General features: G+C 43.6%; 1 protein-coding gene across 1 annotated transcript in view; it reads left to right on the forward strand.

Annotated features, from left to right (window-relative positions):
• LOC144784018 (SCO-spondin-like) overlaps positions 1–22,934 on the forward strand; it is a 1,726,865-nt gene that overhangs the window by 1,303,697 nt on the left and 400,234 nt on the right. Inside the window, exon 98 of the mRNA XM_078662721.1 lies at positions 19,461–19,613. Within this exon, the coding sequence (XP_078518847.1) occupies positions 19,461–19,613 (153 nt within the window). The remainder of the gene's footprint in view (positions 1–19,460; positions 19,614–22,934) is intronic.

Here is a 22,934-nt window from a genome sequence, read left to right on the forward strand (position 1 = left end):
AAAGTTGAGACCTAACGATTCAGGTGTGCTTCCCAAAAAGCCTACGACATTAGGTACTACGAAGCCTGTTGTTGTAACTGTAGTGCGTCATTAAAATTGGCAGTGGCTCTGTATCATGACGAATATACAATAGAGCACTGTCCGTGAGCCTTTAATACGCACTATCCACTCACCATGAAGTGAAGTTAACCAGCGGTCTTCACTGTGGTGACCTATACAAGATTATGATACATAAGAATTTGGAAATTGCCGTTAGGAAATATAATGCTATCTGGATGTGACCATGCTCCGAAAATGACGGGTGATATTCTCAAGAACGTGTGATAACCATTGCAAAATTACCTTAACACAACTTTCAACATCGCAGTCTATCGTGGGAAAATAACACTGTGTTAACTAAGTATTCACAAAACGGAGGCACCATGCGATAGGCCCCCGACAACGGATTAAATATCTGCGGTAAAGTCAACACGAAGCCTCAAAAATGCGAAACACGAACGCATAAAAACTTGCAATGAGGCCAAACGCGATATAAAAAGCAGCGAAAACCAGTGGCAGACCTGCAAATCCCATGCGTCTGGCGAGAAAATGCACTATAAAAGCAACCAAAAAACACCCCAAAAACAATTCAAAGTATGTAGCAACATGGATGCACCCTGACCAAGTGCAGAGGTTAAATGCGAACCCCACAAGCCCCACAGACCACCAGCAAGGAACAACGGGGTTGGGGGAGGCCAAGGAGAAGAGGGAGAAGGAGACGGGGTGCAGTCCGCCGCAGGCACACAAGAACAGCATCACGGAGGTGACAGGACATTACCATCAACTGACCCACAATTGGACTACCGTGAATGCAGTCGGAGTGTCAAGGAGGTCAAGAGGCGCTGGCATGATGTGAAAACCAAACCAAGGACAAACCCGCTGCCAACAGGAAGGCAGCAACGGCGTCAGGAGGTGAGAGTCCTGCGACAGGAGAAGCTGGAGGAAACCGAGGCCACAGTCATCAGTGGGGAGATGGTGCAAGGAGGTGCGAGTACGGACACAGCTCGAGAGAACCTGACACAACATCAACTGGGTGAGTAACGACCAGGGACTGGGGGGATAGGGAGATGGGCACAATGGCTCACATGCACAACGATGTGTAGCACACAGCACACCCACAATGACCCTGGATCATGTCCCTGTTCCCAGTGCCACACTGCAGCACACACACATAGCAATCACAGCATATCCCACGACAATGTGGTACAAAGTGCAACACCGATACTGCAGAACAGGGGACACAACTGGGTCCGCTCATGTGCAGAAACAGGCCAATCACATCGAACAGAGCAGGAAACTTTGAGATGCATATGTACGTGTACAACCTCACATCCGTCACGTAGTCCAAATGCCCGCTGTCCCCCGTCAAATTGCCAGCACCGCCCAAACAGTCACAATGTACATTGTCATACAGTCTGCATGTCAACTAGAACAATGCACCAACATACACGTCAACACAATGTCAACATGCATCTCCACTTCACATTGCAAAGGGCCAAACAACACCTCCAGCAGAGCAAATCAGACAAGCCATCAGGGATGCTGGAGAGGACCTCCACACCTTCGACACTGACGCCCTACAACAGTTCATGGACATCTGAGGCAAGCCACCTCCAGACGCAAGGCAGCCAAGCTACATAGAGGAGACCCCAGCCCCTGTACAGACCACACAGGAGGAAGCACCCGCCACCACGGCTGGCTCCCAACACTTCACCGAGGTATACATCGCATTCAAATGCCAGGTGTCAGAATGCCAAAAGAAGGGTGTCCGAACAGGTGCGGGTGGAGTCAGAGCTCATGGAAGCCGACCTACATCACATACGGGTTGTCTAAGTCCCATCAGGGACCACCTACACCGCACAAAGGAGACCCACACTGTGACAGAGACACATGCATTTGCACATTTTCTGTACTGAACCACGTCCAGAGCCCCGGAATTACCATTCACACACCCACGGTGGTCCTCTGTACGATGGCCCAGTACACTCCTCTTATGTATTGAGCGGCTGGCGACAAAGCTACATCTCCAAGCTCTAACCCGCTGCCTGCAATGACATGGTTGCGTCCGCTGCACACAGCACAATGTAATGTTGTAGGTCCCAGGGTCCTCATGCACATATCATGACCACACAGACACACACAGATAGTTTGTGGAACTGGCTACATGCACGTGCGCCTGGCCCCTTTATTGGCAGGGACACATGTACAGTGATGTCGGTACTGGAAATGTGTGTGGGGTGATTGTAAGCCAGCCCTCAGGGAGTGGTTGGTGCTGGCAACAAAAACAACAGTGAACACTATTAAGACAGAAACTGAAAACACCAGCATTACAGAGACAACAGCGGAGCATTATGGTGGTAGCCGGAGCAAGTACAGAGGTCACCCAATGAGCAAACAGAAATGTCTGTGAGTTGCAGTGCACTGAAGTTGGGGCTCTATAGAGCTGAGCACGCTCATGTGAAGAAAATGTCTAGTATTGGATCCCTTCGGGACATTCCTGATGCAGCTGCAGTGGGGGGTGTCACACCTGCATCAGCTTCCTCATCATCGTCCCAGGTCTCCCACATTGCCTGAGGTGGCATTGCTGCGTGAGCTCTCCACAGCACATAACCAAAACAGAAATGGACAATGACTCGTGGTGCACTGAGTTAGTGGCACCTTGAGTGCTGAGCAGGAGATCAGGCAGATGATGGCATCCACGACAGGTGTGAGCAACTCTGTTAGTCTGCCAGTATGACTGTTTTGACACTGGCAGTTGAAGGTGGTTCTGGCGTTGGTGGCGTGTGCCTCCTGCGATCATGTGACGTCCGGGCCTGTCAGGACTCGATGTGATGTGTAAGCTCTGGTGTACCACAGTTGAGGCCGGAGGCAGCGGACAGCGCAGTACCACAGACACATGGCGTTGATGACCCAAGGACATCATCTCAGAGGCCATCCAATATCTCAGAAGACAGGGTCCCTGACTTGAGCTGGACAGAGTTAGTGGTCCCGGATGCACAGCGGCCGGCACAGGTAGCCCGCTATAGGACAGTGCCTTGCGGTGCACAGAGATTTACAACAAGGGGTGGTGATGGACAGAGTCTCTGAATTAAGCAGAGTACTCTCACCCAGTCAAGAGATCAGGGCTAGATCCAACACCGTTTTTTAGCTCATTGCACCATCCCAGTTTCAGAACCTGGCTGTATGCAAATTAGTCTGTCCCTGGCCCAGTGCATCATGGGAACAGGGCAGACCAGACTACAAGAGCCAATTCTTACACTGGGAAGGAAACAAGCTTCCGGGGACCGGTTTCTGCCATTTCAGGCGTCTTCGGCCCGGCTTGCTTGAATCCTGATGGTGCAATGAGCAAGGGACTCACATCTGAGTATACCCTTCCACGCTTAGGGTGGACAAAATGATTTACAACAAGGGGTGGTGATGGACAGAGTCTCTGAATTAAGCAGAGTACTCTCACCCAGTCAAGAGATCAGGGCTAGATCCAACACCGTTTTTTAGCTCATTGCACCATCCCAGTTTCAGAACCTGGCTGTATGCAAATTAGTCTGTCCCTGGCCCAGTGCATCATGGGAACAGGGCAGACCAGACTACAAGAGCCAATTCTTACACTGGGAAGGAAACAAGCTTCCGGGGACCGGTTTCTGCCATTTCAGGCGTCTTCGGCCCGGCTTGCTTGAATCCTGATGGTGCAATGAGCAAGGGACTCACATCTGAGTATACCCTTCCACGCTTAGGGTGGACAAAATGATTTACAACAAGGGGTGGTGATGGACAGAGTCTCTGAATTAAGCAGAGTACTCTCACCCAGTCAAGAGATCAGGGCTAGATCCAACACCGTTTTTTAGCTCATTGCACCATCCCAGTTTCAGAACCTGGCTGTATGCAAATTAGTCTGTCCCTGGCCCAGTGCATCATGGGAACAGGGCAGACCAGACTACAAGAGCCAATTCTTACACTGGGAAGGAAACAAGCTTCCGGGGACCGGTTTCTGCCATTTCAGGCGTCTTCGGCCCGGCTTGCTTGAATCCTGATGGTGCAATGAGCAAGGGACTCACATCTGAGTATACCCTTCCACGCTTAGGGTGGACAAAATGATTTACAACAAGGGGTGGTGATGGACAGAGTCTCTGAATTAAGCAGAGTACTCTCACCCAGTCAAGAGATCAGGGCTAGATCCAACACCGTTTTTTAGCTCATTGCACCATCCCAGTTTCAGAACCTGGCTGTATGCAAATTAGTCTGTCCCTGGCCCAGTGCATCATGGGAACAGGGCAGACCAGACTACAAGAGCCAATTCTTACACTGGGAAGGAAACAAGCTTCCGGTGCACAGAGGCAGGGCCACGCTGACTGAGTCGGTCCTCGCCGATGTCCAGGTGGAATGTGGCAGTGGGCTGCGGGGGACAGTGTAGGGTTTCCTCCAGGGCATGATGCAGAGGGCATAAGCCGTCCGGAAGCAGCAAATGGAGGAGTGGAATGCCACAGCCTCATTTTCACCACCATTTCAGTATCAGCTACATGAGGATGAAGACAACTCCCAGTCCATAGACTCAGACGCCACCAAAGTTCTACCAGAGAATGTCCATTAATGTCGAGGAAAAGACTGAGTGGCACCGGGGCTGAGAGGGGATGCAGTCTGCGATGATGCCGGTACAATGATATGAACTCGGCCATTGCTAAATTAAGACTCAGTCCAAAATGTGTGACACTGTTGCTAGAGTGTGAATTTACCTTGAAAAATAAAAGACAAGAGGTGTTTGGCAAAACAGGAACGGTTGGTTTCATTAAACACAGCGGCCTGGAGCACCGGCAACAAAGTCGGGGTCTGAAGACTATCTCAAAGCACATGGGTTTCAGCCGTCATTTTATACATTAAATGAGACATGATGAAATCATTACTGCATTACTTTGAAGTAGGAATCTGGGCCTAGTCATGGGGCCATAAATCTGATTGTGGGATACAAAGTGCAGGTGGGTCTTCGACCTGGTGTGAACTGCGTGTAGTGTGCATGCTGTGTTATGATTGGTTGTGCGTTCCTAACTTAGTAACTTGGTGTGGCATCTAACTTTATGTTGTTTTGGGAACAATCGCCCCTCCGGCCAAATGTGTTTTATTGGGACCAGTCTCCTGAGAAAATTGTGGTGTCGCTGCCTTTCTGTGGGATTGAGTTGGGTTTTCCTATTTGTGCGTTTGTCTAAGGGTTCCATGTCCCTCCACACCTGTGATCTGTCAATCAGTTGCTTCAGGCTTAGGTCGCAGGGCCTGCCTGACCATTTACTTTTGACTCAGGGTTGAATGTAAAGTCACATTAGATATATTCAACAACGGTGATGCGAGTTAGTTTTTATACGTACATATATCATGGTGTACATTGACATCATAATTTTCCAATATTAACAGCGCTAATAGCTTCTAAGCGCTATTTTACAGTTTATACTTAAAAGATTCATGTCTCAAGTTCTACTTATTGGATTTTTCTCATTTTGCTCTTGTTTTATTTATTAAATGACGTTCTATTGTTCTAACACGGTGTGGAATCTTTTTGTGTCGTGTTCTCACTATTTACTGTTTGAAGTACTGTACAAATAATTTGCCACATTGCTACTAAAGTTTAATCCGACTGCTCTGTGTCAAGCTACCAGAGAGTGAGCACAGGTTAATTTAGGTTTTACCTGCTTCTTACTCTGACTAGGACTCTGGTTGCTGCTTGACTAGGGGCTCATTCCCCAGTCAACCTACAACCCAGTTTCTAACAAGGCTTGATTACCCCTTTGCTAAAACATATTAAAACTGATGCCATCTATATTTAATAACAATTCAGCTGTCACAAACATCCCCAGGTTTAAAACGTTATTGAACAATGCATTTTAGAGCATCTCAGCTCCTTCTTGATAAACAACAACTGTTATGCACCCGTGTGATCTGGCTCCCACAAAGAATGCAGAGCATAAGCCACCACCATAAAAGTGCTTGATGACATTCTCTGCATATGGCATGGTGCCACAACAACTTGCCTAAGTGTCATCTGACAAAAATGTCATGTCCTAATTATCACTTATAAAAATATTACCCTGTTGGAGTTACTAATAGAAAATCTACACTTAATTTAGCGGTAAATTTGCAAACAATATATTGGTCACACTATTTCTATCTGTCAATAGTTAATCTTTTCAGCCACCCCCAAAGATCTATTCTTCCAACCATACACTGTAACTAGCATTTTGGGCCTCTGGGAATCTTGACAGAGTAATCTAGCCCCTCAATTCTTAATTTAGTTTTACAATCTCCTCCATTGAAAGCATCCACAAACTAAAAAAAAATGAACATCGAACCCCCATATCCGGTTTTCTACAAAAGTCCTCATCTTCAATCCAGAAAATACAGAATTGAGTCTTTAATCAAGAGAAAACCATCTCCAGCTAACACCACCTATGGAACTAGAGATCAATGTCTTCACTTTTAAAGTCTTAGGTGATGGATATCCTGTCCACCAAAATATAAATCCCATTGGGATTTATATTTGGATGAACAGGATATCCGTCACTGTTGGAACAGAGTAACCCGTCCGCCAAGATCATAACCAGTCCAGAACGTAAAAAGAACAATTGATGGACAGAATGTAGAACAATATCATACATTCCCCCCAGTAAAGAGATCCTGAAACCCCTAAACTGGCCCTAGGATGTGTGTTTCCAGTCCAGGGAGGACCTGGCCTGGCAGTTCCGGCTGGACTGTTCCCATTGGGCGCAGGGTCAAGACTGATTTGCATATGGCTGGGTCCAAACTGGAAAGATATGGTGAGCTAAAAAAACATGGATTTAGGCCCATATCTCTGTACTGGGGAGAATGTATAACCTTGTTCTGCATTCTGTCCATTAATTGTTTTTTTTGTGTTTGTCACAGCGAAGTGGGATAGGTATGCCCATACGTGTGTTCCATGCTCTCCATGCCACTGGACTCAAGCTATTCATGCTGATGAGGGGTGAAACCCCGAAAACAACGGTCCCAGGATGCTTGTTTCCGGTCCAGGGAAGACATGGCTTGGCAGTTTGGCCTGGACATGAGGCACAGGGTCAAGACTGATTTGCATATAGCTGTGTCTGAACTGGGATGGCGAAGTGAGCTAAAGAACGATGATGGATTCAACCCAGATCTGTGACTGGGGGTGAGTGTCTGAAAAGTTTCAGCGCTCCGTCCATCATCTTCTTGTGTTTGCATTGTTCGCCCTAAGTTGGCAGGGTGTGCCCAGACGTGGCTCCCTTGCTCACTTTGCCTCTGGATTCAACCTGGCATGGATGATGCGGCATGTTAGCCTGAAACCGGCCCCAGGATGTTTGTTTCCAGTCTCCAGTCAAGGGAAGACATGGCTTGGCAGTTCAGGCTGGACTGTTCCCATGAGGCACAGGATCAAGACTGATTTGCATATAACACTGTCTGAACTGGGGTGGCAAAGTGAGCTAAAGAACAATGATGGATTCAACCCAGTTCTGTGATTGGGGGTGAGGGTATGAAAAGCTTCAGCACTCCGTCCATCATCTCCTTGTGTCTGCTTTGTTTGCCCTAAGTTGACAGGTTATGCCCAGATATGGGGTCCCTTGCTCACTTTGCCATTGGATTCAATCTAGCCTGGCTGATGAGTGCTGTCAGCCTGAAACCGGTCCCAGGATGCTTGTTTCCAGTCCAGGGAAGATATGGCTTGACAGTTCCTGCTGGACTGTTCCCATGAGTCACAGGGTCAAGACTAATTTGCATATAGCTGTGTCTGAACTGGGGTGGCGAAGTGACCTAAAGACCGATGATGGATTTAATCCAGATCTGTGACTGGGGTGAGTGTCTGAAAAGTTTCAGCCCTCCGTCCATTATCTCCTTGTGTTTGCTTCGTTAGACCCTAAGTTGGCAGGGTGTGCCCAGATGTGGGTCCATTGCTCACTTTGCCACTGGTTTCAAACTAGCCTGGCTCATGAGGGCTAATAGCTGGAAACCGGTCCCAGGATGCTTGTTTCCATCCAGAGAAGACATGGCTTGGCAGTTCGGGCTGGATGTTCTGATGAAGCACAGAGTCAAGACTGATTGCATATAGCTGTGTCTGAACTGGGATGGCGAAGTGAGCTAAAGAACGATGATGGATTTAACCCAGATCTGTGACTAGGGGTGAGTGTCTGAAAAGTTTCAGCGCTCCATCCATCCTCTCCTTGTATTTGCTATGTTCGCCCTAAGTTGGCTGGGTATGCCTAGACGTGGCTTCCTTGCTCACTTTGCCACTGGATTCAAGCTAGCCTGGCTGATGAGGGCTCTTATCCTGTAACCCGCCCCAGGATGCTTGTTTCTGGTCCAGGGAAGACATGGCTTGGCAGTTCGGGCTGGACTGTTCCCATTAGGCACAGGGTCAAGCCTGATTAACATATAGCTGCATCTGAACTGGGGTGGCTAAGTGAGCTAAAGAACAATGATGGATTTAATCCAGATCTGTGACTGGGGGTGAGTGTCTGAAAAGTTTCAGCACTCCGTCCATCATCTCCTTGTGTTTGCTTTGTTTGCCCTAAGTTGGCAGGGTATGCCCAGATGTGAGTCCCTTGCTCACGTTGCCACTGGATTCAAGCTAGCCTGACTCATGAGGTCTGTTAGCCTGAAACCGGTCCCAGGATGCTTGTTTCCGTCCAAGGAAGACATGGTTTGGCAGTTTGGGCTGGATGTTCTCATGAGGAACAGGGTCAAGACTGATTTGCATATAGCTGAGTCTGAACTGGGATGTCGAAGTGAACTAAAGAACGATGATGGATTTAACCCAGATCTGTGACTGGGGGTGAGTGACTGAAAAATGTCAGCGCTCCATCCATGATCTCCTTGTGTTTGCTTTGTTTGCCCTAAGTTGGCAAGGTATGCCCAGACGTGGCTTCCTTGCTCACGTTGCCACTGGATTCAAGCTAGCTTGGCTGATGAGGGCTCTTAGCCCGAAACCCGTCCCAGGATGCTTGTTTCCGGTCCAGGGAAGACATGACTTGGCAGTTCGGGCTGGACTGTTCCCATGAGGCACCGGATCAAGGCTGATTTGCATTTAGCTGTGTCTGAACTGGGACGGTGAAGTGAGCTAAAGAACGATGATGGATTTAACTCAGATCTGTGACAAGGGGTGAGTGTATGAAAAGTTTCAGCGCTCCATCCATCAACTCCTTGTGTTTGCTAAGATCATAATCAGGGCCTTAATCTTGTGAGGTTCACTGGCACCCGGTCTATCAGTAAAGTGGTGCTCTAGAAAAAGGCCAAATAAAAAGAAAGCAATATTTCTCTAGAGCTTCTGTCACTCCCACTTTTGACTGCCACCACACCATGATCCTCATATATCCAGTTTCTTATATCCTCCCTGATCTTATCTTTCAAGGTTTATTGTCACACCTGACATTTGGGGACTTTAGAAGGCTTTTTTGCTCATAAGAACAAAATATGGGTCCTTCTGCTATTTACTCTTGGCTTGCTGACTCATTGTTAGGATGCCTTAGGGTAGCTGAGCAATCTGGAACCACAAACAACATGGGCCTTAGAACATCCATTCATATGATTGAAAAGTATATGCCTAAGCCGCAAGATGTTGTGTTCAGATAGCCTAACAACCAGATTTGAATTATCCACCCGATTTTCTGTTTCTTAGTCACCCACATTGAAACAAAAGAGGTGGATCACAATGATCGTCTTTTCTGCTTTATGATTAATAAAGTCAGGCACCAAGCCAGTGTTTCCCACCAGGATTATATGAGCTGCACTGTTCCATAGACTACCCTCAAGTGTTATGTGAGAAAGTGTGGAATATTAATTAATAAATAATGGTATGATAAATAAATAATAAATAAATGACAATTTTTAAATACTGTGAATAATCCAAAATATTCCTATGAAAAATTCCTGGAAATTGGTTTCTAGCAGCTGGCAATATTCGGATAACCTTTGTTCGCTCCTAACTACCTCTTTCTATTTTTCTGGTCAGTTCACATTTAAGGTTATATTCAGTTGTATTTTGTCTCTGTTTGTTTTATATTGCTTTGCTGCCGCCTCACTGGTGGCAACAGAAAGGCACTCCTCGTGTGGCAAAGAGAAAGAGAGCAGTGTTGTAAGGCGTTTTCAAGGAAGAAGTTCCTTTTTCTGTTGGTCGATTTCAGAGAATCCATTTCATCTGCTGCCTGCTTCCAACATTTTATGTATTTTTAAAATGTTTACTATTTCTTTGCTACCACATTGTTCAAGAAGGTTCTGTTTACTGATTTAGTAATTACTATCACGTCAGCCTTTAGTAGACAGTAGGGTTCCATGGATCTCAACCATAGTAATACTTGGAGTACATTGTTATAGGAGTAATTTCACACGTGATGTTTGGTGTGTTCAATAATTTAACAGTGCGTGACTCTATAGTTCCCTCTGAAAGGGAAGCCTGGGTATGCTTGCTCAAGTCGGAGCAGCACATTAAACAAAAGGGCTCAGTGGATTAAAGGCTTGCCTAATCAATGTGAGATCACTACAAAAGCATAAGTGGGATATATGGAGGCTCGTGTGCAACAAAGTCTGGGATATTGTGTTCCTGACTGAATTTTGGCTTAATATTTCAGCGGGGCCAGATTTGGCTGCAGCCATTGCAGATGGCTACTAAAGTCAAAAAGTCAAAAAGTTTATTATGTTTTGGCTCAGGATGAGGGCCACATAAAAATAAACACGCAATTATACAACATTAATTACAAATAAATCACAAAACAAGACAGAAAGGAAACACTACTTATCTACTGGTTAAGCGATCATCAAATATCTCCCTGTACATCATTAATAAATATCTAAAAACCCTTTAAAAAAATTTAAAATTCTGGAACAAAACATTTCATTTGGTGGACAGTAAAGTGCATGGAAGAACATTTTTACATTTAAAATTCCTAGTTGTAGACAAATTGGTTTTAACCATTTATAGCGCAATGGGCGCAATGCGGGACACATAAATAAGACGTGATTACGATCCTGTACAGCATTATTACAGAGATTACATATTGGCGATACCCCATACCATTTTGCTAAAAGGAGATTTAATGGAAGCAAGTCATGTCTTAAAAGGTACCATAACCTACGGACTCTATGAGGAATATTCCAAATGAGGTATTGTTGGGCCAGCTTTGGGATATATGTTTTTACCAGTGATTCCCTTTCTTTTTGTCTAGGTTGGGCAAGTATATCCAATTTATAACAGAGTTCCCAAGATGCACATTTTAATTTAGACTTTAGCTCAGAAGGTGAGAGTAGGAATAAAGTGCTTTCATCCAGTTCTAACAAAAATACTGCTTTTCTAAAGTTTTTTACTAACAAAGAGAACTCGTTAAAATTGCCCAAGAGTTCCTTTTTAATGGCTTCTCGTAAGGAACCCGGTTTACCTCTGGCCAGACAGGCTACCCATCTTACGAGGGCTACCAACCCCTGTACCCAACAACTTCGGAGTCCGAATTCCAGCCTGCATGAAGATGCAGAGCATGCTGTATTAAAGGAGGAGATTTTTCTTAAAACCTTTCCTTCCATTTTTTGCAGATGGCTACTAGGTATCGCACTTGGACCAGGGCTCTGGTATTGACGAGCGACTGGCAATAATTTACCGCTCAAAATTCCTTTGCACTTTTGAAAAACTGGAGGAGTTGAAGAACTCAGCTGACAGGCTCCTCTTTTTTGGTCAGAATATCTCATAATTTCTCCCTTTTAGGGGCTCTAATCTATCTCTCGCCCAAGCACTCCTCGCCTTTTGGAGAGCTGCTTGCTAAGGCTATCCTTATTACATGTTATATTTGAACTTCACTGCGCTTAATGACTTCAATCTGCATATAGAAGACCCAAATTGTAAAGATCCAGAGAAACTTGTGGATGCAATGGCAGGTCTTAACTTCTGGCAAAAAGTTATTGGCTCCACCCATTAACTAGGGCACAGGCTAGACCTTATTTTGTAAAATATTCCCTCACTAGTGACAGAAGAGCCCCTCCTATTAACCTGGTGTTATTATTACATTGTTCGCTTTCCTTGTAAACGCCCTACCAATGATCTAAGATCAATAGGTCGACATGTTCAACATGGGCACGGCATCTGATAACAAAAAGCATGCTATCGGAAGTGTGCGAGCTAATGCAGTTTAAGTTCACAGATGCGGTGGATGAATCGCTTTTATCCTTTACTATAGCTCTTATTAAGGGATCGCTAAGCTGTCTCTCTTAAAAAGAATCACAGCAAAAAGTAACTCACCCTCAGCTGTCATACATTGGTTTTGCTAGCCAAGAAAAACACATTCAAATGATCGGAAAGGCGCTGGAGACGGTCATATTTGCAGGAAGACATATTGGCCTATGAAGTTGCTCTTAAGTCCTTACGTAAAACATACAAAAGGTAACAGTTGACCCCTTCGCTAAGGGAATTGCAGCAACTTAAAATGCTCCTAGAACTATTTTTTGAATATTCAGGTCTTGTTAGGTTTCGCCTGCAGAGCGTTTGCACTGTGCTGATTAAATATATTGGGCCTCATTTATGAAAAGTGACGCATCGCTGCGTGAAAACAGTGATCCGTCACTTTTCATTGCGCCCTCCTTGCGACACCAATGATGTGTCATATTTACAGTATGACGCATCATGTCGCAAGGAGTTACAGATACGTCAGTATTTCTGAAGTATCTGTAGGCGCAAAAGTGACGCATTGCTGGAGTGTGTCACAAAAGTGACTCAACTCCAGCAATGTGTCCTTTCACATGGGGCAAGCCCCATGTGATAGGGCCTGCGTCAGTCTTACGCCTGCTGTGAGGCAGGCGTAAGATTTTGACGCATTTGAGTCCTAGAAGTGGCGCAGTGAAATCTCATAGATTTCACTGCGTCACTTCCATGACCCTTTCTTGCGTCAATACGCCCCCCTTGCATAAATTATACCTGGTGCAGGTATAATGTGGCTCAGGGGTTTAAAAAGTGACGCATCTACCTAGATGCGTCAATATTGTAAATATGGCGCATTTTTTACGCCACTGGTGCATCACAAAAAGTGACGCACCCGTGGCGTAAAAGTGACACACAGCCTCATAAATGAGGCCCATTGTATTTATTATAAATCTTAAAATAGGCTACTATCCCACCCTTACTTTTTATTGGTTAATGTTCTTGCCACTTTCTTTTCCTCCGTTTTTATTGGCTGTAGCATACTTTTTTCTGTTGCTCCTCTGCGTGCTTCTCTTATCAGTGTCAGATGTCCCAAATACTGTTTCCATCTGTTTTGTGAAACTTTATTATGTTCAGCCTGCACATCACTGTGCTTGTTTATACAATATCTCAATTGCTGCAGGCATTTCAATCATGCTTGTTTGGTTTCCCTGCACAGTGCTTGTTTTTTGTTGTAATTTTACACAACGTGATACATGAGCACCAGTTCTATCGCCGATGGACACATTCCAGGCACGTAGAGATTAAGTCAAAATGATTTCCCCAGAATCACAGCATGTTGAGACTCTTGTCAAGACTTGAACCCTGTCCCCCAGATTCAAGGGAGGATGCTCTAGCTTTACACTAGATGCTCTGCTGTCAGCATAAAAGATGGCTGACCCTCCTTTTAAACGCACAATTTAAATGTATTCCCATTATGCATCTAAAGCAGCGCCAGCTATCTTGTTCATATGTATTTCTCCTATATGGAGTGAAGCTGGCCACGCTGTACTCCACCCCTGCCAATGCTACACAGCTTGCAGAACCTGCACTGCCTCACATCACCTTGTGTTTTTTTCCTGCCAACTAGCTAGCTCTCCATTCTCGGAATTCATTTTATCGCTTATGTTAATTCTCTTTTTCAGCACTCTGGACCAAACTTCTCGGGTTAATGACACTTCCTTTCCTGCTTGTGTTCTAAAACACAATTTAAACTTTATCCTGTGCTTTTCTTGCGTGTCATTCACGAGTGTTTCCTACACTGCCACTTTATATTTCAAAATATTACTTAAGGAGCCTTTATTTTCTGAACCTTCATGTTCTTTTTCTTTTGGAGGAGTCTAAGGACCCTTGCCTTCAAGTTTAGAATATACACTTCTGCCTAAAACGTTAGAGCAGTATAACTCTACATCAACCTCTTTGTTTTTGATCTCAGACAAGGGAAGTCTACAGTTGTTAAAACTCCCTTTATCACTGTTCATGTGGACTATGTCTGGCAGTATCTAATAGTGCAGGCGGGAGAAAGAACGGCGTATAAAGCTAATGTACAGGTCGCAAGATTACATACCATTTGCCAGTCTTAACTTACCTGTCCTTTTACAATTTATATGCGGTTAACAGGATTTTGCTCTGTTCTTTATGTCTTTACATGAGCTCCTGCTGACTCTGAAGTGTTGAAGGTTTCAAGTTCAACACTTTTCTTTGACTGCTAAATTTGATGTAGTTGAAATATGTTTACTCTAAAAAGGGCTGTCAATGCCAATCGGTCTCGCCTTTGAAATGCTTTAGCTAAACCTTTGACTTTGCTAATGATTGATGATGTATACATATGCATGCTACATGATGCTGCATCTGTGTTTTCTTTTCCATTTAGTGTGAATGACCATCTTGGTACAGTAAAGTAAAAAACGTGCAAAAGTGCATTCTAAAAAGAAGGTGGCACATCGCAGCTTCCAGAAATTCTGAAAAGCCAACAAAAGCAGATTTAAACAAGCAGTGCCAAATCCAATAGCTTTCACCTATGCAAAATCTATTGGCAGTGTCAATGTTTTTTTAAATGTCACACAGCAGTTGAGCTACTGTGCAACATACTTGAAATAAAAAAATAAAAACTGCTAGGTTGCAGGTAGCATTGTTTATATCATAGCGTTTCTTTTTTTACTTTGAGTTATATTGCACAGCAGCTCAACTGCTCTGCAATATGTAAAAGAAAACATTGACAAAGGCAATAGAATTTGCAGAATCGAAATCTATTGGCTTTTCTCAATAAACAAGTCATAGCACTTTTACGGAGTTTCAGTAACTTATATTGCACAACTGCTCACCAAGCTAAAACTTACTACATAAAAAGTATTGTTATCACATACGCAAAACCTATTGCATTTACCAGTGCTTGTTTGAATCCTGAAGCTGACCAACAATACATCCCAGCCTTTCAAACTCTGTGCAATGACCTCTTCTTATTTTTCTGACAGAAGTTGGAAAAAATCTTTTCAAATTTTGAGGAGGAAAACAGAGGGTGTCACTCTAGGATAGAAGTGGGTGGAAAGTTTGAAGCATTTCAGAAGATCTTTCGGGCAGATTCTGATGGTGGTATTTTAAAAATATGTTTAGGCTACCCTTTGGATCTTTGTCCTCTCAAAATTTTAGCTCTTGTTTCTCTATCCATTAATTTTTTATTTATCACTTTATTCAACATGTCTTTGAAAGAAGGAGTAATGTCTGTGGCATGGCAAAAGATAATAATTAGTGTTGCCTCTACTCAAAAAATCAAATGCAGACCCCCACTGCTTGAGTAATTAGAGAACAATCTCCTTACTTCTAGCACTTGGAATAATGATGGGAAAACTTGATACTGGTCAGATTACCAAGTTTATCAAAGAAAAGGGAAATCCTTGCCCTTCTTAATCTGGCTATCACTCTGGCTTTGGTACTAAAGGAGTGCTGAGGTCTCTGAATTTATAAGAACCAATCTCGATTGATTACAAAAAAAGAAGTGATCATTCTGCTTGTCCTCTCAGCTGCATTTGATATGGTGTCCTACGAGAAACTTCTTAAAAGACTGGAAGAAGCCGGAATTGTGGATAAAGCTGAGAGGTGGTTTAAATCCTTCATATCCAAAATAATACAAGCCGTGTACTTACCCCGTACATCTCGAGAGACAGAAAATGAGATGTGGTGTGCCGCAGGGTTCAGTGTTAAGTACAACTTTGTTCAGTATATAAACATGGCACCACTAGCGCATGAAATAGAGCCTTAGAGCTTCAATAGTGTCCTATGCAGATGACACCCATTTGATGTTAACCTTCCGCCACATGTATGACACAGTCATAGCAACTTTTCAGGGGTGCTTTAGATGGATGACTAACTGGATAGCCTACAGTTGCCTTAAGCTAAACTCAAATAAGTTGGAGATCTTGGTGTTTGAGGATACTTCCCCTCTGAACATTAGAAGTCTCTGGCCTGAAGGATTGGGGAAGACACCAGTCATAGTAGTGGTGGTGATCAAAAACGAACAAGTGAAATTTGACAAGGATTTATCCTTTAAGCCGCAAGTCTGGCCCTAACGGCAATCAGATTTTTGGTGTTAAATTCTCTAAATAAAAAGACTATCACATTTCTGTCCCTAAATACATGGAAAACATTGTCCAAGACTTGGGTATAACTATGTGATGTATCTTGAGGCGCTTGTGAAACTGCTGAATAAACTCCATCTGGTGCAGAATGCTGCAGCATGTCTAATTTTGAACGCCCCTAAAAGGTAGTCCATCCGCGGTAACCGGAACGAAGTGCTTTGTCTTCCTATCAGGCAAACACTGAAATTCAGAGCCTTAATGATCACTCACAAAGCACTGCTCAAAATAGGCCCCTTTTACCTACAGGATCAAGTTAAACTGTATGTGCTGAACAGGGCACTCCGTTCAGCTAACAAGTGCCTTCAATGAATTCCTTAGGTCATTAAAGCAAGAATAGGTGGCAAATCGTTCTCCATGTGGGCCGCCTGGCTGTGGAGTGCCTTGCCATAACAATTGTGTAAGACCAAAATGTAATCACCTTTTGTAATGGGCCTGAAGACCTTCCTTTTTTTAGAGAGATGTAGTTGAATGTTGGTTACCTCAGTTGGCTTAGTGGAGGGACTCTTCCTTTGGGAGTAGCTTTACAAATGGATGTAAATGTATTCATTCATTCATGAACTCATTCATTACCATTATCAACTTTTTGTGTTCTGTAATTGTTTCTACAGATAGGGCTTCACAGTATATAAAAAACCATTTTAGTTGTTTCTCCATGGGTAATAGGTTGAGAATCACTGTCCTAAACAGTAACACAATATGTTATAGTCTGTGGCTAGGGCAGACCTTTGCATTTACATGATGACTGAAGCCACAGTGAACACCTTATGAAAATCAATTTTAAAGAGAATAGAAGGTTGTCTTGAAAGAGATTTGAGGAGTGTTTGTTGCTGAGAGATACAAAATTAGTAATTGACTGAAGTGTTTCATGTCTGTTGGTTGAGTTTGCTTGTGCGGGTTACTAAGGTACGGTGATGACCAAAAGAAACTTGAGGGCAAATGTCTGAAATGCAAATAGAGTTTAAATTCCTGCGCCATCTTGTATGCTGCCAATTAATGCCATACCCTTTACAACTTTTGAGATACCTCTAAACTCAAGTCTTCTTCAAACACAAAACACACTTATTTTGGAGATTTCGTGACATAGTGGCCATGATTTTTCCTGTTGTGAATCACAAAAATGAATAAAGGTATTCAAATTGTATGCACGTGGAAGCAACATGCACTCTCTGTTTGCATTTATCCTCCATACCTCATACAAATGAATTGTGAAAAGGCAAAGATTTTTAGAAGATGCTCAAAAAACGAAGGGCCCTCCTGGTGTTCCCTTGTGCCCAGATGAATCTATTAATAATGTGTTCAATTGCAACAAAACATTTAGCTTCAAAAATTAGTGAGATTGTCCTAAATAAATAAAGGAATTTGGGCAGAATGATCATCTTCACAACATTAGTGAGCCCTACCAAAGTGAGATTCAGATTGTGTATTCGATCAAGATCAGTCTTAGTTTTAGCCTTATTAATAGATTAATCTGGCCACAAGGGAAGACCCTACCCAGAGATAGAGGAGGATGGGCAGTCCCCGACTTTAAGTTGTATTATTGGGCTGTGGCCATTCAGTATATGTGTGGTCTGATGGGGAGAGATCCCTCAGATCCACAGATAAAGACAGGATCAATCGATATATATATGCAATACTTATGGGGGATAATGCGGAGAATTACTATTCCAAATTTACAGATCTGAGTTATTTTAAAAGAACCAGGTTTAAGACACTCATGGCATCTTATAAAATTTGGGCATCACTTTCTAAATAAATTGGGGATTGGCAGGTTTAGCCCCTATACTCAAAATGATAGAAATATTTCTCTTCCGAGAGAGATTTTCGCAGATTCGGTTATGGTAGATTGGGGGCGGCGAGGGGTTAGGAAACTGGGGGATTTGATCGGGGTTAATGGTGTTTTGCAGTTTGCTGATATTCAGGGGAAGTATGGCATTCCTAGCAATAATTTTTTTAAGTTTCTGCAAGTTCGGAGTTATCTTAGAAACAAACAGGGGGGCTCTGCTGGGTTCTGTAAAATAGGATTTTTGATATAATTGAGGAGGGGGGCAGAATGCTCTATTAGGAGATTCTATGTAGAGCTGTCCGCATCTATGATGGACGAGTTGGAAAAATATGGAAAGAAATGGGCAGATAAGCTTCAGGTGGACTAGGAATGTTTCTAGATCTCTCTCGAGATGGGGCAAACCTTACTCTGTTCAGCACCATTGCAGGCCAAACACTACAAAACAATATATTCTTTGTACCATACACCTGTCAGGATTGCGCAGTGGGGTGGGACTACAGGAATTTGTTGCCCCCGGTTTGATAGCCTAGAGGCTGATATTATACATCTATTTGCAACGTGCCCCCGGCTTGGCTTGCTGCATAAAGCAATCGAAGCCTTTTTGGATCACACTCTAGGAATTAAAATGACCCTTACGCTAGTATGGATTATTCGGGGGGGGGGGCGAGGAGCAGTGCGGCTCGCAATACTTTTTGTTCATCGATATGTCCGTTTTAAGACTCTGTGTGGCAACTGCATGGTTTGATAAGGAAGCCCCAACTTTTCATCTATGGCCGGCTAAGTTACTGGCAGTATATAATTTAGAAAAAGGGATATACGATAGGAAAGGGAAAAAAGGCAAAATTCTTGGGAAACGTATATGGGAACCTGTTATGAGACGGAAGGAGAATATCTAAAAACAAAGTCGATGCTGGTCTTCTCTCTTTGTTTTTTTGTGGTTTCATTTGAATGTATATTTATGGTTGTTTTTTTCCTTTTATTTAGTTTTTTTCTTTTTTGGTCGTAATTAAGGACTGCTTTTATGTTTCTTTCTCTTTTCTTTCTTGATTTGCATCTCAGACAAAGTGACTGTGCTATATGTAAAAAATGTTTGGTTGATTGGAAATGGAAAAATCTTCAATAAAAAATATAAAAAAAATAAAAGATTTTTAGAAGATGCTCAACAACCGCAGATGCCTTTATACTGGAGTGAGTCTTGTCAGTCAGCGCATTGCATTTGTTGAAGAATAATGAGTGTTACATTTGTGTTTCAACAGCCCTTATGATCTAGTTGCATAACACACCTTTCCTTTGGTTCTCTTCCATTATTCTTGGATCCCAGGACTTCCACCTCTGAATCGCTGGATGAGAACTGCTGGACAGCGCAGACGCGGACCAGGCCCTGCTACCAGGGTTCGTGCCCTCCATTATGCCTACACAATGGGCTGGAGAGTCGCATTGGGGACATATGGCTGTCAGGCGAATGCCAACAGTGGTGAGTCATCTCAGCATGAGACCTGATGCCGTGGAACTAGACAGAATGTTGAGGGCAGGATGTATTTGAGGCTTTTACACAAGTCTGATGGGGCCTCATACCACGTTCTAGATTTACTTAGGAACACCGGGCCGATGGTCCTTATTGCATGTTAAGAAAGTGTAGAGGGGAGAAAAACAATTTTCGAATAATACATTTCATTTCCCTATGCTTCCAAAGGACTACAGATCTTAATTCAATTTTTGCTAATTTATTATAAGGCCAAAAATAGCAGAACTTAGACGCACCTCAATATAAGAGTATAAGGATACATGAACTGACTCCAATGACTGTTCTCCCTTCCGGCCCAGCAGCAAGTTAATGATGGTTTCTGGAAATGCGCCTTACTCCACGAGCCGAACAATATACTTGATCAGGGCCGGCTTTAGCGCTTATTGCACCGGGTGAGGAGGTCAGGACGGGTGCACAAAACAGATTGTTGCTTCCGGTGCCATAAGCATATCAGTGTAGGGTGTCAGAGCACTTTACAACACACACGCACATTATACACCAGCAGTGGCGTAACGAACCTTGAGGCCCCCCCCCCTGCAGCGTACGTGAAGAGGCCCCCTCCGGACTCAATCTAGAGCTCCCCAGCAGAAGTGTGGTGCTGATGGGGCTCCCTGGAGGGTGAGGGCCCCCCCGCACCGCGGGGGCTGCAGGGGCCTCTGTTATGCCCCTGTACACCAGCAATGAATCACACGTGTGTGAATCAGCCTATAGGGAATTTTACATAAGACCATGAGGACTACAAGGTGTAGGAATCAAATGTCACCGATAGAATCGGCAGTATATTTTAGGAGTGTTTAATTTGGACTCTGGAGAAGTACAAACTCTGGATTTAAAACGTACCACAGAGGATGGGTTCGACTTTACTAACAAGAATGAATTTCTACCCAAACAAACTCTTTTTAGCAACATTAAAACAATGAAAGACTGGGGAAATCATTAAGTTCCAACCCTATGCCTTGCTATTTGCATGCAGCTCTTCGGTGACAGTTCATAGGTCACTGCACTACATTAGGATTGTAATTTATGAACTGCAAGTAACAAAAGGATCTCTGTGACAAAGGCAGTAAGCCACTGAGCTATCTACAAAAAATACTGTTCTGCGATCTTCATTGTGTGCATTCTTTGCAGCCGGCACATTAACCCACTGCGCTACTAGACAAAACGTGATCTCTATTTAGTAGCAATATTAATCATCACCAGAGTTATCATGAAATTTGTATTATTGCCTGAAACCTGCCCTATAGATCGGAATTCTGCAGCGGGTGCTTTCAAACCCATGAGTTATATATAAAAACAGCATGCACCCCCTGAGGGCCAGCCGAGGTTAGCGCCATGTGCAGCTGCACCAGTCGCACCGTCCTAGTACTGGCCCTGATCTTGATCATAGGCTTCATTGTGATTTCCTCCTGATCTTCATTTCTTGTTTTGCCATCTTGAAAATTAGTAATTAGTTATATGAAGCTATATGAAGAAAGCTGAATGCTCAGTGCACCAAACATACGTATCTCTATTACTCTATGTTCCATCTGTGTGTTTTTGACGTTCCTCATGATGGAGGAACGTTACAGGCTAGGGTTTGCTACTAGCTCGGTAAGGATGTCACATTGAATGACAAAGGTGATGAGTGGCATGCTTGCTAAAGTCTCAGCCAATAACAATCGCTTGGGGTCACATTTCAGTCGGTGGTGTTAGCCTACTGTGCCATCTTAGGCAGAGACTAATCAGATTTGTTCCTGCTTCTATAGGAATATGCAAACCTGACTTGATCAGGCTGGACACACATGTATAGAAGTATTGCCTCTCCTTTCTAAACCAAACTATATTTATTAGGAGACTGGTGATGGTGTGTGTATGCTAAAGGATAAATAAGGTTTATGGAATATGTAACATAGCACTTACATGTCCCCCTCCCCTCTCCCTCCACTCTGTGCCGCCGTTGGTCTGTCCAATTGTCTGGGCCATCAGTAAACTTAGTATGCATAGTTAATAATGCTACCATATGACTTCATGTTATCTGCAGGACTTCACTGTACTCAAAACTTTGCTCATTATAAAGCACTGTAATCTGGAAACTTAGGGGCATATTATCAAGGGGCTTTATCTCCGCTTTTTTGGCTTTAAAAGCCAAGAAAGCGGAGATAAAATTATCTCCCTATTACCTAGCTGTCGCTAACACCAGTTAGCGACAGCTAGTAGGAGATAGCGACCATCTTGGGCCCCGCTTTGCATGTCAGTGATATTTATCACTAATGACATGCAAAGTGGGCGTGCCAAGATGTTAGTGACTGGAAACAGTTGCTAACATCGCTATCTCCTATTACCAACTTTTGGAGATATTCGCGCTAAGCGCAAATATCTCCAAGAGCTAACACCTGCCCCTGAGCAGTTCTTAGCCATGTTATCCAATGGGAGGTGGATAACATGGCTAAGAGCATTTGCTCGATAATGCATGAATATCGCTGACTTTTCAGCGATATTCATGCATTGCAGCCGTTTTTTATCGCATTTGCGATAAACCTTGCTAATAGCAAGGTTTATCTGCGATAAAAATCGCCGATTTGCGGTGATAATTTTTGTCTCTAAATAAGTTAGAGACAAAAATTATCTCTATTGGTTGGTAATATGCCCCTTAGTCCAGCCAGTTAAATTGAGTTAAAGATGGATTACGATCACCCAAATACATTTGGCTGTTGGATGAAACCCTAGTACTTGTGAACAGTGCCCTTGACACAAGGATGTAGGAGATACACCTGTTCTAGAGTTGGGGCTTAAGTTAGGGTCTGGCAAAGCTCTGCGGGCCAAAGCACGAACCAAGCAATTAAAGATGCACATTAGGCCAAAAATGTCGAGAAAATATATGGTGAAGGCTCTGAGAAATGAAAAAAATAACAATTCCTAGTGACTCAATTAAGCAGAAATCATGATATCACTGAATTGAGTGTTATTTATTGAAAGTTGTTTAAAAAAAATGCAACATTCAAGAATACCCCATGCCTTTATTCCATTGCCAGGAGTTACCAAAATGTGTTCATGTTCTCTATTTATATTGCCTATATTTTTATGATTTGGGTAGCAAGATTGTTTATTATTAAACCACATACAAGTGAGGTTTTGTAGAGCGCAGATCCAGGAGTGAATTACGTCAATGTGCTTTCAAGCTGGTTGGTTTTAGTGACCTAAAGGATGTGCCTTGGATTACAGAGTTTAAACGAGTTGGACAGCCAGGCATTGGCCCCAGGTTTCCTAGTTGCATACTGTACAATCAGACAC

Source organism: Lissotriton helveticus, chromosome 10, assembly GCF_964261635.1.
Source record: "Lissotriton helveticus chromosome 10, aLisHel1.1, whole genome shotgun sequence".
NCBI classification, from domain to species: domain Eukaryota; kingdom Metazoa; phylum Chordata; class Amphibia; order Caudata; family Salamandridae; genus Lissotriton; species Lissotriton helveticus.